Source organism: Macrobrachium nipponense, chromosome 7 (genome assembly GCF_015104395.2).
Source record: "Macrobrachium nipponense isolate FS-2020 chromosome 7, ASM1510439v2, whole genome shotgun sequence".
In the NCBI taxonomy this organism is placed as follows: domain Eukaryota; kingdom Metazoa; phylum Arthropoda; class Malacostraca; order Decapoda; family Palaemonidae; genus Macrobrachium; species Macrobrachium nipponense.
In genome coordinates this window covers 113304053-113323076 of record NC_061109.1, presented here as the reverse complement: position 1 = coordinate 113323076, position 19024 = coordinate 113304053, and the positions used below count along the sequence as shown (strand labels likewise).

Here is a 19024-nt window from a genome sequence, read left to right as displayed (position 1 = left end):
TGTGCTATTGGGTTATATTTTTTATAGGTTATTACAAGGGAATCATGAGCGCTTCCACAAAAAACTGTCGCAACTCGCAATTAAGGCCGCTCATCCAGACGAGGAACCAAATGTGAAAGCAAAATTGGTATTATGTTTTTCTATAGAAAAGGTGAATTGAATTATTTTGTAAATGATCACCGATGTACATTTTAATTCAGTGTTATCTTTGGTATAAAGATGTGGAAAAATTCTGGGGAGTGGATACTATCGAAGCGTTATGTTTACATCTTACGAAATTGTTCTTCTTTGTTTTGTTCCAATAATTTTATGTGACGTCAGACAGGTCCACCCCAATCGAAGAGGGGAGAAAGTGACGTTTGTGTGTGTGTGTATTCGCCTGAAATTTTGAAAGAGTGGTTTTTATCTTCGGGGTGAGTTTCAATGATGTATTCCACATATGTTTCATCACAACTTTTCCTTGTAACGTTAATAGAAGTGGTCAAAGCAGAGAAATCGGTTTCCAAAATGGCTGCTGTCTGGTGAAGGGTCTTCCCCCGACCAGGGCAAAATGGACTTGACCCAAAACTTGATCTCCTCGCAGTTATTATGAGACCATGGTTACGAGAGGATGAATGCCCACCAACATCTATTTCTAACCAGATTATTGTTTCCCCTGTTAAAGATGCAGGTCCCATCCAGTAAAGCTTTATGATTGACCTTCTTCCTAACTTATTGTGCTTCGTGTATCGGAAAGAGAAAATGTTGGGAAACGTCTTAGTCGTCCTGTGGGTATTCGTTGCCTAAATTAAGGATGCCCTAAAGATTATTCTGTTGTCTCATGCACGTATCTCAGAATCATAAATCATGCGCCCATGCAATTGCAATACTACTTTTAATGGAAGAATGGTCTGCTTTGTTCAAATTTATTTGCTGGGATCTTGGTACACTACGTTATATCTTTACGTGATTTCGGCTAGGCAAACATGGAAGTGATTTAACTTTGGTCATTTTCGATAAGCAGCTCAGTCTAGCCAACCCTTTTCAAGGTTTCACTTGCTAGTCTTGTTTCAGTTTCACCTGGGGTTCGTGTAGGCAAATTGAGCTAGTAAGGTTACTTAAGGTAGCCTATACTTCAAGGCTGTACAGTATTTTTTATAATCATAGTAGGCTAGTTTCCCTTGCTTAAAATTAGGTATTGTCACCAATTTCCTTTAATGTACCTGATGGCATTGATAAGAGGGCTATCATCTATTTAGGGTAAAAAAACCGCATGTTACAGGGGTGGACCATGTACGATCAATGTGTACAACCTCAAGAAAAGTACATTATAATGCGTCCTGACACCGGAGTAGAGGTCCTTAGCTCCGTTTCTCACCAACAACAAGTCGTGTCTGATGCCCATCTCCGATGTCAGGACGTGTTATAATGTACTTTTTTTGGGGTTGTACACATTGATCGTACATGATCCACCCCTGTACCATGCGGTTTTTTACCCTATTCAGAAGATGAACCCTATTTACAGTGGCCATTGACTTGAAATTCAGTCCTCTAAAGAATATGGGTCATTTGATTAAATACAGATCATACAGCAGAAAATCTCCTACAATTAATTATCTGAGATGTCTCTTTCCCCGAAAGTTGCCATGACTACTTGGTTATGTTGAGGTGTTTTACATCCTTATGTTTACTAGGATGCTGTTTCTATTTATGGGTTTTCCCATTCAAAAAACCCATTCAAGGAACCTCACTTCCCTTTTACTGTACTAAAGTAGATTTGTGATTAACAACTGTTGTATTTTGTGTGATTATTACCATATTAATAGTCAGGATGAATATAGGGTAGATGATGTTAAAAGGCAATGTACATGCTTAGTATGTATCTCGGCAGGTGTAGGGATTTATTTAGAGAAAAATATAGATGAAAACCTTCAATTAAAATGCGGTATTTCTACAGAAGCAGTCTGCACGGACTGCAAGGAACATAACCTCGGGTACGACATCCACTAGAGATTGGGGCATCCAATGCATTTTGCCGTGTTTAGCACTGGCCCCTGGGGGTTCATTACAGTCGTCCGAATAAATATTACTTAAAAATCTTGTTCAGTAGGTAAAACTGCATAGAAAAACCGCAACTGCCATAGTCTAGGCCGCCGCGGATAAGTACCCTAGGTCTACCTAAAATTCTTGTAACTTATAAGGAAAATTTAATGTACAGCCAGATTAAAAAATTGAAAGACTGAAAGGTAAATAATCAAAGTTAGGAAAGGAACAAATCTTGTAACCAGAACTGTGGGATGCCATGATACATACAGAGACTATAATTGCCGAAGCTTCAAGAGCACTGGGCATAAGATGCACCACCCAGCATAAGAAAGATAGGCTAAATGTGGCTCCTGATGTGACTCAACTCCCACAAATAGCAACAGATACTTCATCAATATTATCTTCATCACCACCAGTGATTGTGTATTGGATTTCGCTTTAAGATATTACATGTACAGTAAGTTCAATATTTTTTATTTTATACTATTTGCTTGAATTCATATCTGGCGTAAGTCTTCATCTCCGAGTATGTGCTGGTAATGACAGGTGAAAAAGTTATCATACACTTTCTTTTCGGAGCAGCCCTCCTAACTCAAGTGATTTGAGTTCTTTTGACAAAAAGTGTTGGTACTGATAATTAAAATTTCCAACATTTCTAAGGAACAGGTTCTCATTTGTGTATTCTCTGTCGCAGAGAAGATGTCCAGCAACTGCCAGAGTGGATCAGCGATGTCGTCATCAGGAAACTGTCAGCTTCCACAAGATTCCGATGAAGATGATGTGGATCATGGTGAACTTTGGAATCACAGACCTCTTCAGCACCAAGTTAGTAGAATACTTTAATGCAGTCCCAGTATGATAAATGTTACAGTTTACCATGGAATTACGTAAGCTTAATAGACACAAGATAATACACATTTAAATATACTGCATATGTATGTATTAATACCGTAAAGTAAATGAGAAAATATTTGTATATTCTAGAGTATTTGATATTCAAAACATAGGAGAATATTTAATAGGACTAGTTTATATAAAAGAAACTTTTTTTTATAAAAAAAAAAAAGAAACTAATCACAGTAATTGGAATTTTTTTTGTTTTTCTCAGTTTGTATATGAGTTAGCATGTGCATCCTGCATTCTTCTGTTACCTTTACACTTTCATATGTTAAAGCATCTTATGAATAGAAAGAATTACTGTAAAAGGTATGTGAATACAAACTAAGGTTTACAGTATGTATAAGGCTTGTGAATGCAGGGAGAAATCCATGTAGTGAAATATGAATTCCAGGCAGCAGAACTTTCATGAAGATTCAGTAGAGCTATACTAATGTGATAGCATTTAAGGCATCTTTATTATATTGTAGATTCTATTAAATGTAAAAAATTTCCATTTCATAAAGAATAATGGAAATCTGATATGCTAATTTAAAATCAGTTCTTGAATATTAGATTGACTCTAAATCCAGTTAATATCAATTTTTATGTAAAGTAATGAATTGATCATTGGAACCTGACCATGTTGATGTGTAGTGGATCTCAATGAGGAATAGGCACAGCCTCAGTGTCAAGTAAATCATCATATGAACTTATTTCTGATTATTTTCTAATTACTTTCATTGACTATTTTATTTAGAATCCTGAAATGGCATCACGCTAGCAGGTGATGCCATTGTATTAACGAAGAACAAACAATTGATTTCAAGGGCTCAAAATAAAATAAAATAGAAATTTTATACTAATCTGTTGAGAGAATGGATAAATATTTTATAGGTAAAGCTAACCTAGAAATGCAGAGTACCCCAGTTACAGTATGTTGATATTTTCAGTCTCTTTGTATTTGACTGTCCTTAACTATACTTTTCTGTAACTTTCACCTTCCATCCTTTTGGTGAGCCTTGTGAAAGTCAACAAGGCTTACTTGCATAGTTCTAAGTTATTGAATACCTAAGATATCACATATATGAAATGATATTGTTTATGGGACGTAATTTTACATTGTCACTCATTTTGTAAGTTTTGTAGCTTAGATTTAAAAGTGTCATTGTTAAAATAATAATCATTTTTAACAGGTTGGGTACTTGAGTTTAGGAGGGGGCTTTTCTGGCAGTCTGTCTCCTCAGCCATCGTCAAGTGCGGAATGTGAACGCCGTGTCAGCCCTCTGGACCCTAACCTTTCTTCTGCCGCTCGATACTCTCCTCCCCCACCTTATAATAACCCAATAGATGAAATTGGAGCCTCTATTGATCATCAGAGTTCACCTTTGGACCATATATCTCATGCCAGTTCTTTGGCTACTCTTCCAGTTGGAGTTACCAGCAGTATCTCAAGTGCTAGTGGATCTTTAGTAATAACCGAGGCTCACAGACATTCAGGCTCAGCTGGATGCTCATCAGTTAGCACTAGTAGAGCCAATAACATGGCAGGACCAAACAGTTTATTTTCTTCGCCTGCTTCAATAGTTAGTGTACAACCTAAATGGGAGCCTCCTCGTGTAACAGTTAGAGAAAGTGAACATACTCAAGTTCATGTTCCAGCTGAGAGCATATGGGCAAAGCAGAAACGTTTAGCATTAAGTGGAAATTCACTTATATCCATCACACAGCCCAGTACACAAAACCATGACAGACTATCATTTCATGAATCCAGGAGTCCTCATTTATTATCTCAGCCAAGTCAGAGTGTGCTCAGTGATGAAGTTCCTGGCCCAAGTGGTTTGCGGGTATTGTCTCACCATAATTCAGCTAATCTCCAGAGATCACCACAACAAAATCATGAAGAGGGGCCCAAACTCATAACACAACCAAGTTCATGCAATGTACAGATATCGCCAAAAGCAGGACCTAGTGGGTTACAATGTTTAAATACTCATTTTGAGCCAAGGAATGTGAAAAATGATCTCCAAGTAGGAGGGAGTGTTGTTCATTCTCATTCTCAAGGTAGTAGTCTTCCGAGTTTAACTCTTCCTTTGCAGCTTCTTTCAAAACTGAAAGATATGCCCCACTCACCCATATCCAAAGAAAATGATAATAGTTCCGAAGATGATTCTTCTGATATACGGTTACACTTAAGTCCAACTCCAGGGCCGTCTGGTGTTGTAAATCCTCTCGTTAATTTACATGATAGTGATGCAGAGGCATTAGATGGAATGGTTTCAGGATGTGAAGCCAGCAGCAGTAATGTTCGTGGCCACATGTCTCCATTACGATCACCAAGTACTCCTACTGACAATTGCATTGTTTCATCTTCCACTGGCCATATTGACTCAATACCACCAACACCAGTTGAATTTCAAGGAAATGATGTTTCTGGGCCTAGCAGTCCTGTTTCTCCGAGTTTGGATTGTGCTGTCATTCTCGACTCTACTGTTGATTCTACAAGTGGGAGAGGGATTTTGGATTCTCAGATACCTGCTTCAGATGATGAATCAGATGAAGATCTGACAGCCAGTGCTCAGTTACCATTGCCTGTTATGACAGATGAGCAAGGTGAGATATCCACTTCAGAGGTAGGATTACAGAATAGTGATGATAGCGAAGATGTTGAATTGCTCGTTAGCCCACAAGGAATGTTTTCTAGTGGAAGAGCCAGTACTAAACATTTTATGGAACAGATATCTCTTTCATTAAGTCAGTTCCAAACTAGTTCTCTTGATGCTAATCTGTCATCTGTGGGTGGTGAGAAATGTGAGCAAAGTGTTCACAGTCCTCCTAACGGAGAATATCTCTCTGATCCTTTAGCCATTCCAGGACCAAGTGGAGTGTCTTTACCTGGCCCATCAAGAATCTCCAACAGTAGACAAGCTGTACCATCTTCCAGAAGTCTTGGTTTAGGTCAACCTTCAGGTTCTAGCAGACAACATTTAAATGCATCAGTTGAGGTATTAGGCAACAATTTACCCTTGTTAGACATCGGTGTAGGCCTGGCAGGATGCTCTACTTCAGAGGGAACTGATCAGCTAGTGGATGAAGATGAACCAGAAGCCTGCGAACCACTAGTAACAGGAAGCAGCAGTGTATGTAGTGACAATCTTGCTGTAAGAAGTGAGAATCAGACTATAGATCCACTAAGTCATCATTCATCGTATGTGTTAGAATTGAATGATGAAAGTTCATTGAGTAGTGATGCTCTTAGTGCTACGTCATTAGTCAAAGATGAAAATTCAGAAAGAAACATGAATCATGGAGGTTTCTCGAGTGTAGAGGATCATGGACACCACTTACTAAATGGTGAACAGTTGGTTAGTGGGTCACTGGGCTCTTCATTGAATTTGAATTTGGCATCATCTGACGTTGAAGTATCTGTGGCACTTCAAGGACCTTCACAACAGCATGCAATAACACAGCATCTTCAGCCAGATCAAGTATGTAGCAATTGTAACTCTGTACATATTGTCAATTGTAATCATGTATATTTGTTGCATATGATGCTATGAAAATACAATAACAAAATATACTTTTTATAGATATCTTATGTTGCCCCTCACTAATTATCAAAAGCTGTTTATGTTTTAAAACTAATTGATTCTAATGTTGGTGTCTTCTTTCAAGGTTTCTCTTTTGGTTGGTGGTGGAGATGAGACTAGTGATGGAGCCCTGTTAATGATGGTTTCAACAAATGGTGACTCTCTCCCTGGTACATTGACACTTGGTATGTACACTAACATACGTGAAAATATTGTTGCTTATGAAATGATCATATGTTGCATTATATTTATGGTTACATTGGTGTATAATTTTGCTACTGATAGTTTGAATCCAGTGATGTACGTACACTGCATATAGTTACGTTGGCATATAATTTTGTCACTGATAGTGTTTAAATCCACTCATATCTACAGTACATTTTACATCTGCAGAAACTAGATTTTCACTTGGATTTGTATCTTCGTGATGGATATTTTTCAAATATTTTTTTGTTTTCTGTTGTAATTTTGTAATTGTTTGCAGGCAAACCCTCAGATGGAGATGAAGCTGACCACCACATTTCACAACTTACCGATTCAGATCAGGTTTGATATTTTCACTGTACTTTCAGTTACATCATTCATATATATGTGTCTATATATATATATATTATATATAATATATATATATATATGTATATATATACCCTATATATATACATCATATATATTATATATATATATATCATACATATAATACATATACATATATATAACATACAATATAACATAAATAATACATACATTATAACAATATAATATATATATATCATATAACCATACTACATACACAATACATACATACATGCATACATTATATATATATATATAATATATATATATATATATATATATATATATATATATATATATATACATACATACATATACATATATATATATATATATATATATATATATATACATACATACATACATACTATACATACATACATACATACATACATACATACATACATACATACATACACACACACACACACACACACACACACAGCCAAAATAGGTTTTGACTTGAAATTAAATTTTTGGTAATATATATAACCCTCAAGTTCTGTGATCCATACGAGCAACTTCTTCCATTCATCTTGAAATCATAGAAATTCCATACCAGTTAATTCTTACATTCATCTGCATTCACTATTGAGTATTGCTAGGCTAGGCTGGTTGATGCCACCTTTTAGTGTCCTTTTGATCTTCGTTAGGATTTGGTTAGAGATCCCCTGCTGTAATGTAACAATAAGTTTGATTTTTTTTTTTAACATAGTTTATAAAACCTGCCATTTATTAAATCTTGATTGCTACTATCATTGTAATAAAGTCTGTTATTTATTCCAGTGCAATTTTTAGTACTATAAGAAAATGTTAGTTATAATAGGATTTGTAGATACACGAAGTTTTTCATGCAATTGTGGGGTAAATTCGAAATTATCTTACCTGCTGAACCTATAACACAGTTCTTCTGTGAAAAACAAAAATATCTAGATACTTGGTGGAGGTTTTGAATAGTACATGTACTGTGATTACTTGATACATGCCCCCTTTATTTTTCTGGAGTGTTTATTTGCCTTGTCTTTTTTGTAATTTATTCCTGGCATTTTTTTTAATGTTTTAAGACTTCTTTTTATCTTTTTTTTCAGATCTTGCAGACTGATGGCATGGATCAGAACTTGCAAAGTCTTCCTTTTGAGAAGAGTCATTCAGAGGGACAGCTAAAAGAGAAGGGTGAAACTGATAAAAGTGTAGAGGCATATGTAGAGGCAAATTTTTGTAAGTTGAAATCTCCAAATTCTGGACTTCATTTGTTTATTAATATTAACAAATAGTGTAACGTCAAAATACTTAACTCAGATAACCAGAATTTGCCAGTAAGTGTTTTGGGTATAGTAGATATTAAAGATTTAACTAATAATCTAATCATCTAACAGTAATGGTTTTGTGTGACATAGTCTACTTTTTGTGTCATTTTTGGTGAGTGCACTGAAATGTCGGTTAGTGGTAATTAAGTTTAATTAAAGTTGACAAAAGATTTAGTCCTATTCAAAGGGGCCAGACTTATTACAAAGTTAATAATAGAAACTAATTAAATATCCACTTTCCTCTTTATAGCCAGTGTTGCCCATTTTAAATAATTTTGTGCTAATGATGTCATTGATCTCTTACCATAGTAGTTGCATTGAAGATAGCCTTGAAAATGGGTATTACTCAAGATATGTTTAGGTTGCTGTTAGTACTACTGCCTTTAATTTATTGCACCACAAAGTTCATATGTAGACACCGTAATTTAGATGCTGGAGGTTACATATTTAATCTTTCTGCCATTCAAATTAAGTAGCTTTCAGGAAAAAGTAACTGGTGATAGTTTTTTCAATTTTTCTCAGTCATACATTTCTTTTATTCCTCAATATAGTGTTATGAAATTTATTTTGAACTAGGCTATTATGCTGATGATTAAACTTAGTTGCATTGTAAATAATTGTAAAATAATTTTTCATATAAATTATGTACTTGGAATGTGCATGTGTAAGGGTCATAAACTTATTTTTTAACATTTGTAATGTAACAAACCCATTATTCATAGTCTCCAGAAATCTAGGCACTGCATTGTTTTGCACAACAGGCAGAAGAGTATGTAGTGCTGATGCATCTTGCCACTAGATTATGTTTTAATTGAGCAGGATTGTCAGTCTTCATTTCCATTCACTTAAGAAGTTTTCTATCTTAAATTTGAGTGCTTTCATTTATATTAAGAAACTATTTATTTAGAATTAATTGTGCTTTCAGTGTGATATTCAATAAATTCACAGTACTGTACAGGTCAAGTGCACATGATCAACCTTGAGGCTTTGAGCAACTGGTTTTGGTGTTGTGTAAAATACCCGACTCTCAGATGTTTGGACATAAACACAAAACACTGTGGGTCCTTTACTCAATATACAAGATGTGCAGGGAAAATATTACATACTTTGCAAGTTGCAACATTCTATGCCAGTTGCACTAATAAAATGGAGTATTCAAAATGATGAAGTAGAATGTGAAACTGAATATGATGACTCTAATTCTGTATCGGCCAAAAAATCTTTTATCACTCTTCTTATTAGTCACTGCCATATTGTATGGTAACTCTTATTTAAAGTAGCAATTTATACCAGCCATGGTATCTTCATAGTGTTAATAAGGGGCTTTTATTTATCACCTATGTAATAGTAACTATTATCAAGTAACTTTAAACCATAGTCAATGTGCATCAACCCCATGGGGGGTAGTACTGTCAGTACCTCACGCAGTCCACTGTAGGCATTACTTAAGGTTCTTTGCAGCGTCCCTCCGGCCCTAGCTGCAACCGCTTTCACTCCTTTATTGTGCCTCTGTTCATATTTTCTTTCTTCCATTATACTTTCCGCCCTCTCCTAATAGTTGATTAGTAGTTTATCTGTGAGGTTTTCCAGCAGTTACACCTTTCAAAGTTTTCTTTGTTTCCCTTTCATCATTGAATGACCTCATAGATTCCAGCACTTGACCTTTGGCCTAATTTTGGTATTTCATTCAATATGCATTAAGTCATTATTGTTCTACCAGGTACCTTTGCTGTTTAAGGACAAATCGTGAGGGTTTTATGTTACTTGTGTAAACATAAGTAATTCAACAACAGTCACATTCAGAGGACAATTGACAGGTTTTCTGGGATGTTGAGAGCATTATCTAAAATAAAAAGGATCTTGAGAGGGGATGCCCTTTCACATAACTGGGAGAGAGGGAAGGCTTAGGTGATGCTCTTCAATGCTCAAGAATTCCCCGCATGATGCACTAGTCTGGGTTTTAACATATACAGTCACCATCGCAATTCCTCCCAATGCAAGAGTCATCCAATATTTTGCAACCATTAAGTTGTCATAGCCTTTTCTTCTTTTGGTATAAATGAGCAGTCAGGCATTTTCACCTGATAAAAGACTGGTCTCATCTACATTAGATATTTGTCCTGGAGGAAACTTGCAGTTCTGTTATCTTCACCAACTTGGCAAGGAATTCGTATACTGGTAACTCATTTGCCAACGCACTTGTTCATGGGCTCTGCTGGATCTGGATTTTTGCAAATTCTATCAAATCAAAGGTCTCTCTTTACAAACTAGGCTCCTTTCATTTGCCATAGTGCCCATTGCTGATGATGTCTCATTCAAGCTGTTACATGACTGCAGAAGTGTGTGTGAGATTCTACACGGAGAGTTTGGTGCAAAAAGGGATCTTAAGATACAAACATGAAAATTTTTTTTTTTTAATTACTTTGTATTTTTCATAGTTAACAAGCCTGATGTCTTAGCAATAGGATAAATCTTCTGGCACCAGCTGGAAACCAGTTAAAAACAATCAAATTGTATATGCAAGGAATCTGTGGTATCTGGCATCTAAAGCGTAGATGAGATGGAAGATGGTCAGTGACCACACTTGAACCCTGGGACACATTTAGTCTTTCTTCTAAACCTGGATTACAAGAGGGGCAGCTAGAGAGGTTGGGGGTAGTCAGTGGTCAGACCTCAGGTTTGTTAGCTATGAAAAATACAAATTAATTAAAAAATTATCATTCTTTCATAGGCATAACAAACCTTCGGTCTTAACAATAGGATTGACTCTCATTTGGAAGGAGGTATGAGAATCCCAAACCGACTAGAGGTTTGGCACACCTGACCACTCTTCTTAGAAATGAGAGTTCTGAAGAGGAGTAGGTAATCCACTGAGATGTTAGATACATGGGTATCTAAAACTCAGTCCACTGTGAGTAAGTACTATGTAAAATGTCAAGATTCATTGCAAACATGGAAGATAAAGAGAACTATATCTGTTCAAGTAACAAACCATTGTCGCCACTAGCAAAGGGTTTGTCACCACTCCTCTCTCCCCATGCTGGAGAGAGGAGTATAGGCTACTGAGAAGCAGATTTGTATGTTGTATGGAAAGAAAAAGTGCTATGACTGTATGGCTGTCGACACTTGCCTGCATCAAGCCAGTTCCAGCGTATGATGTGTTTATTCCTCAACCCGCCCTCAGGAATGAAAAAAGGGAAAGAAAAGAGACCAATCATCTCACTCATTCTCTTTTACACAGTCATCTTAGACAAGATACAAACTGTCCTGCCATGGGCACTAAATAAACTGCACAACTTGGTGGGCAGCCATCACCGGACCCAAGGAAAAAGTGTCCAAGTACCTGCGGGTAATATCCTTGAGGTAGAAGGAAGTGCATATGGTTTGCCAGAGCCAGGAATCAGCAATCAGAATCCTATGAACAGACAAGTTCTTCTTAAATGCCAGGGAGGAACTAATTCCTCTGATCTTATATGTTCTTGCAAGCCCAGTATTGTTGAGAGAACTTAACGATGAGGAGTAGTAAGCTTGCCTAATCACCTCACATAGTCAAAATGAAATGGCATTCTCATACACTTTTTTTTTTTTTCTTGAATATGTCTGTGCTAACAAATGTCTATAACACCTAGGTCTTAGGTGGCGAGTCCTTTTTAGGTAACAATGCAGTGCTCTGACGGGACAAAGTAGTAACTCTTGAGGATCATTGTTAAAAAATTTCTACAGGGAAGGAATGAAAATAAAAGAGGCAAATCTGTCATTGTGGACTGAGGAATTCTGGGACAAATTCGAAAGCTACGAACCCCTAACTCCTGGTGCGTTTTATGTCATAATCTAGACCATTTAGCTCTCCAACTCACCTCGAGGAAGCCAAAGCCAGAAGGAAAACTGTTTTCAAAGTCAGTTCTCTGACGAACGATGAATCTCGAATGGAGCTTGAGTGAGACTAATCAGAACAACATAGCGATCTCCCAGGATGAAGAGATGTCCACGTCTTTCAGATGTAGAACTAATCCCAAGGCAGCTCTGTAGCCTTTGATTGTGGACACAGAAAGTCATTTCTCTGTTCTGAGAAAGATTAGAAAGTCCACTATCTGTTGCACAGAAGTTCTAAGTGGAGAGAAACCCCGTCAGTGACACCAATCACAGTAGATGGCCCACTTACCGTGGTAACGGTTAACGAAGATCTCCTGTGAGAAAAACCTCTCACTCACAATAGATACTGGACAGTCTCCAGCTGTGAAGAGATACGGACCCAACCGATTGATGGTACCTCTCCACATGATGTTGGGAGAAAGAAGAGATAGAAGACCTGGAAACCACTCTGCTTCAGGCCACAAAGGAGCTACTATGGTCATCCTGAGATTCTTGGACTCCATCACTCTGTTAAGGACATGACGGATCAAGCAGAACAGAGGGGAGGCATACACTTCCAGATTGTCCCAAGGATGCTGAAGGGCATCCTCTGCTACAGCAAACAGATCTGGGACCACTTAGCAATAGACCTGTAGCTTAATGTTGAAGTGAGTAGTGAAGAGTTCTAACATGGGTCTTCCCCATAGGTGGAATAGCCTCTACACTATGTCCTGGTGCAGAGACCACTCTGTACCTAGAACTTGACTCAGATGACTTAGCTTGTAGCCTACCACATTCCTCTTCCCCAGAATGTACCTGGCAAGTGTGTACTGGGTGGCCTGCTTTTTTTTTTGATGAAAATCACAACAAAATGAAACATGATAAAAACTATGACAAAAAGCAGATGACTCATAGGTATTGGAAGATTCAGGTATCGCAGCACAGGAACACTCCTTAATTCTACTATCATTTAGACAAAATATGCAGTGCCCAGACAAATCACGAATGTAAGGCTTTGTGTATGTATATGAAGAATTTGTATTTATGAAAAGAATAATATATTGCTTTTATGATTTTATATCACAGTTTTTGGCTTATGCAAGTTTGAATGACTATTGTTACAATATCTTATAGGGTGTGGTGAATGTGAGCAGATGGATAGTATGGAATGTCCTCATCATCACATTCAGGGAATGTCAGATAGAACAATCAAAACAAGAGGATGGAACTCACTATCTTCTCATCAGTTAGTAACTGATAAATCTTGTGATATAGAAGGTGAGTTGTGTGAAATTTTATTAAGACACTTACCTTAAGTAATTTTTTCAAAGAACTATGTATTTAGTTTTTATCTTGGGTGCTGACCAGCAATTTGGGTGATACGGTCTTGATCATACATTTAATATTGCTGTATATTTACCCATTTGATATGCCACCCATGAGATCAGATGATACTAGAGGTAAGAACCACAAGTGTAAAACTTTGTCTATGCAAGAAAGGTTTTCTGTCCTTCCCCTTTAGTTAGTGAATGTTTAGTGCTCATTTTCCTCAATAGATTGCAGTGAGCTTTTTTACTTTTTTGATAGCAACATTTAAATGCACTGAGTTCTTGCCAAAATTCGTTCTTTATTTTTGTCATCTCATTACCCTCTGCAATCAAAATAAATGATGATAATTATGAAGATAAAAAACAGCAGTATTCTGTGGATTCTGAGAAAAGTTAAAATAGTTGATTTACGCCTAGGCTTACTCGGGAATGTAGGCTAAATGTGTTATATAAGTACACTATTTTAAAGAAAATTATACGGTATGAAGAAAGAGTCCAAGGATATAAAATATATGAGTTATAGAATAATAAAGTGAAAATATATGAGTTATAAAATAATAAATTGAATATATGTGTGTGTAGTAAAATTATAAAAAGGGTTATCAGAACCTAGCCAAGTAGTAGGCTAAGTCAGCAAATAGGCTACACTATGTTTACATAAGGGCTTAATTTTTTAGGGGTGTATTCTGTATTCTGGGATTTTCTGTCGTCCAGCCAGCCGTGGCCTTGTCCCAAGAGTCCTGGATTTAAGAGGTTGGACTGTACACAAATTTGTTAAAGGTTCAACATCATTTTTATTTTAACTGTATGCAACTTTCATGTAGATAGAATCATGTGATTGCAGGTTAGCATTACTTACAGGGTAAAATCTTTTTAGGCTATAGGGTGTGTACAAAGTGTAAATAAGTTTTAATGCCATAAACAAATCAGAAAGCATCAGAGAATTGTTTTAAGAATTTTATTCTGTGTATTTGATAATTTTTTTAGGTGTGAAACAAGCATAGGCCCTAAATTAAGCTGGTTTAGAGGCTTACAGTGTATATAAATCAACAGTTATGTGAGCAGAACAAAAACAAAATTGACTATCTATACATATAAAAGTATATTTTGCTGTTTATACAAAAGATTTTGAAAATTTGTGCTTTTAAATATGTGATATATATTTATGTTTAAAATCTTTAAAAAGGGAGTTTCTTGACATTTTAATAAATTTGCTGGGGAGAAAAGATTATAATCTCGAAAGAGGACTAAGCTAGGACAAAATTACTGTACACAAATAGAAAAACTCAGCATAAAAGGCAATTAAGGCAAGGATACTAAGTGAATTGTTTAGAAAATGAACATGTTGAGAACTCTATGTAATGTTGGCAGGTACCAATGGAAATAGGTGTGAAAAGCAAAAACTCGTTAAACACATGTAACATACCAAAGAATAAAACTACACACCGGTGAAGTGTTTTAAAAGGTTATTGAACATTTAAAACCTTATAGAAATAAAATAATAAAATATGTCATCTAAGAAAAAACTGTAAATCATGGGGATGAGAAGCACAGCAAGGTCTTTGTAAATGATTGAAGGCATTTTGTTTTTTCTAAAAATATTTTTTTTTATTAGATTGTATAAGCTGTGATCCGAAGTCCTCCCAAGACTGTATGCACTATCGCATACAGACCATATGTGATAAACCTGTGAAGACTCGAGCGTGGGCTTCACTTCCAGCGCAGCATCTTGTCATCCGCAAAGTTCCGTTTACAGAGGGTAAGTGGGAAAATTATGTCCACAAACACTATTATTATGAAAAGCACTAGAGCAGTTTTCATTGAGCTAGAATAGACTAGTAGTATTGCAAATTAATTTTGGTTCTGTAAAAATGTATTTCCTTCATTTTATTTTCATATACGTATTGAGCAGTAGAAATATTATAGTCATATGTAGGAGATAAAAATATTGCATGCTTCCCCAGCCCTTCAGCACCAACAGATCATTTATCAAATAGTGTTATTGCAAATCTGAAAGGTTTAAATGTTGTTGCGTATAACTCCCTCGGCATTGGTGAGAAAGACAAAATGACCTAGAATTAAGGTAAAGTTGTTTATTTCTGAAGCTAAAAAGAAATTACCTTATGGAAAGCAATTAATGAAAAGGAGTTCACATGCTAACATTTCCAAGAGTAGTGGAAATATCAAAGGTACAAACCCTTTCTTTGTTGACCAAATGTTTAAAACTTAACACTTAATGCACCATGTCTTGGTAGTTCTGTCTTATGTGGTGTTATGTGCTTGTAAAATTGTGAACCTCATCACCTTATCATCTACTCCTTAATTAAAAAAGGAGTATGAGTTGAGCAAAATAAGTGCACCTATCATGCTTTAAATAGAAGGAAGACAATGAGGTGGAAAAATAGAGGAAATTCATGAATTAATAGATGGGACACATCTACTAGTTACATTAAGTAGAAGAGTAGATCCTAAATAATTATTTCATTGAAAAAGTGTAAGGTATAACTGATTATTATTATTATATAAAGGATTAGTTTATCTAGACCTCTGAGCCTAATAAAGGCTCTTCTTGGGCTGGTTAGGTTGAACTGAATGGTAAATATAAATATTAAAACACTAAGGGCACATTAGATATGAATTTTCATGTTCATTCATGACAAAAATATATGCTTCTTTCATGTCATCTCCTTTTATTTTAGAAAGTTATGGTAATTGACATTTTCTGCATTCCTACTCATATTAGGAGAATCTTGTGATGCTAGTTATGATAGATTTCTTCTGTGTTTGAGGTTTGGTTATTTTTAAAAAGATAATTTGAATGTCTAGATAAATATTTGATGTTTGGAAAAAATGTTATGACTTGTTTTCATTTTGGCAGAGCATGGTGTGTTTGTTCGTAAAGCAATTCCAAAAAGAACAAGATTTGGACCTCTTGAAGGGATGTTGGTGGAGAGTTCAAATGAGGAAGATTTCCATCTTGGCGCTTTTACACTTCAGAAAGATGAAAGTTTACTTCTTGTGGATACTTCTGATGAAGGTAAGGTTATTTTTTATTTGGAAAAGATATGTTCCTTTTGTAACTGTAATGCTAAATTGTAACTGTAATGCTAAAGGGGATGGGATTAAACTTACTGGGACTGTCAGTTATAGCAGTGGCAGAAAATATGATACACTCTTCTTTCTCTTCCTGATCATCTTTATTCAGTCCTTGTGCATTCTTAAGTGGTGCAGTATTTCAGAATTAGTTGATCTATGCACCAATTTTGAAATGTGTCTGGGTAAAGTACTCTGTACTTTACACTGTAGGTGTTCAGCTACATTTAGTAACCAATAAAAATATTCTGAATACTTAATTGACCTATTCTTTTCCCAGTTGGTTCATTGGATCTTTTACATCTTTGCATAGACACAGAAGTTTTATTACTCTGTCTAATTGATGGGTTTAGTATGAACCAATCGAGATTGTGTAGCATAAAACATTTTTCTCATACAAACCCATCAGTCATTTAAGAAGTGCCTACCTTTTATCCCCTTGCTTTTACTAGGTAACAGTTTTATTATGCAAAGTCTTCTGTGGGTCGGATTCTTATTACACAAAATTTCTCTCGTTTACTTTCTTATTACACAAAAAAGTGAGGTTGATAGTTGATACTGACGGAAGTATCGCAGGTGAACATACTTGAACAGTCCTATTATCTACTGTGATTACCTTTTTAAAGACATCACGATTCACATCTGGGGACATGGAGGCCACGAATGAGTGTATATTGGTTTCAGTGAAAAATTACTTTGTTTTGAAAGCCGATGTTTTGCATTATAAAAAAATAAATTCAAGACATTTAAAAATCTGATAGTTTTGTTATGTAAGATATAAAATGACAAGTATTGGAAGTTAACATTATTACTTTTATGTTTTTATGTGGAGGAAGTTGAGGACTTTTCATACCCATCTTTTCATTCTTTAGCTTGAAGTACAGAATTCAGAATGAAGTCAATTGGGTTAAAAATTTATAGAAAAAAAAAAAGATAAAATAAGGGGGAAAATGCGATCATAAATGTATCACAAGTTTAGGAATACTATATATGCATAATGTATATCATAGTTTAACCAGACCTCTGAGTTGATTAACAGCTCTCTTACATAGCTAGGAACCAATAGGTTACTTAACAGTGGGAGCTAGAGCTTATTGTGGGATCCAAACCACATTATATCAAAAAATGAATTTCTGATCACCTGAAATAAATTCCTCTGGTTCTGCATTGGCAGCAGCAGGGAGCGAACTCGGGCTATCGAATTGATAGGCAGGTACACAACCCACTCGTCCAATGAAGAACTAAGAATACTATATAACTTAGGTATAGATTACTATACTGTTTGTGTGAATATAGTAGTTAATATAATTTACAGATTGCTCAAATTGGATGAGATTTGTACGTAGAGCTACAACTTACCTAGAGCAAAATTGTGCAGTTGTGCAGATAGAGGAGGCTCTTTATTTTCTCACAACCACCGACATCCCACCTCGTGCTGAATTGAAAGTTGGGTAAGTTATTTAGTCTGTTATTATGTCAGAGTTATCTCTGCATTCTTGTGCCCTCTTCAACTTTGTCCTCCTGCTTACTTTTTTCAACTGTTCCTCTCTTCTTGGCATCCTTTTGCCAAAAAGCCCAGACATTGAGATTTCTATCTGTTTTCTAGCCTCTGGACAGCACATCACCACTCCAAAGCTTCTCCATTTGTACTATAATCTCCCCCAAGTTTTGTGGCTATAATCTTTGCATTGTGTTAGGATATTGAAAATCATCATTTTTTTTATTGATCCATGTCAGTTGTAAAATTCAGCCCTTATATAGTACATAAAATGAATTTAAATCTCTTGACTAATGAGATATTCCTGCTTATATGTCATCTTGCCATATTTTTGTGCTTATGTATACGTAGGCGCCCTTTTTCTTTCAGTCTTCTCAGTACCTGCCTAGTTTAGCGTCGTTACGATGGAATAAATGTTCTATCTTGTCTGAGGCCTGCCTTCCAATGTACTTCCAAGTATCTTGTGATGCCATCTTATAATTTTCACTTCTGCATTTTGTGGCCATATCTGCTAGATTAAATAGAGTACAGAGTTCTACACCTTTCCAATTTCATCCATGTGGGCACTTTTTAGACTACTTTTTTTATGCAATTGTTTTTAATTACCTTAAGGATTGTTTTCGTTGTGCTTACTTGTGATTTTTAATCTTCTCTTCTTTGTATTCTTTCATGTTTTCAGCATTTTTAGTCATTTCCTCTGATTTTGCAGTTAAGATTAAGCCATCTGCATATAAAAGCTTTCAGTGTACTCCATTTGTCCACTTTTGTAGCTTCCTTCATTTCTGTGATAAATAACATAGGACAGTTCTGATCCATGATGAACATTAGCATTTATTTCAAATTTAATTTGTCTTTTTGTACATGAACTTCCCTGCCAGATAT

At 35.8% G+C, this 19024-nt stretch overlaps 1 protein-coding gene across 3 annotated transcripts in view; it reads left to right on the top strand.

Moving 5' to 3' along the window:
• The first annotated feature begins 285 nt into the window (after positions 1-285).
• The window catches only part of LOC135217107 (uncharacterized), a 172532-nt gene continuing 153793 nt past the window's right edge, over positions 286-19024 (top strand). The window contains exons 1-11 of one of the 3 annotated variants that reach the window (XM_064252799.1): positions 302-413; positions 2198-2482; positions 2720-2850; positions 4098-6389; positions 6577-6676; positions 6976-7037; positions 8153-8282; positions 13358-13501; positions 15167-15310; positions 16430-16588; positions 17960-18095. In XM_064252799.1, the coding sequence (XP_064108869.1) occupies positions 2476-2482; positions 2720-2850; positions 4098-6389; positions 6577-6676; positions 6976-7037; positions 8153-8282; positions 13358-13501; positions 15167-15310; positions 16430-16588; positions 17960-18095 (3305 nt within the window). In that variant the 5' untranslated portion in view covers positions 302-413; positions 2198-2475. Of the gene's footprint in view, positions 414-2197; positions 2483-2719; positions 2851-4097; positions 6390-6576; positions 6677-6975; positions 7038-8152; positions 8283-13357; positions 13502-15166; positions 15311-16429; positions 16589-17959; positions 18096-19024 lie in introns of all 3 variants that reach the window. The other 2 variants (XM_064252801.1, XM_064252802.1) reach the window with 2 other exon arrangements.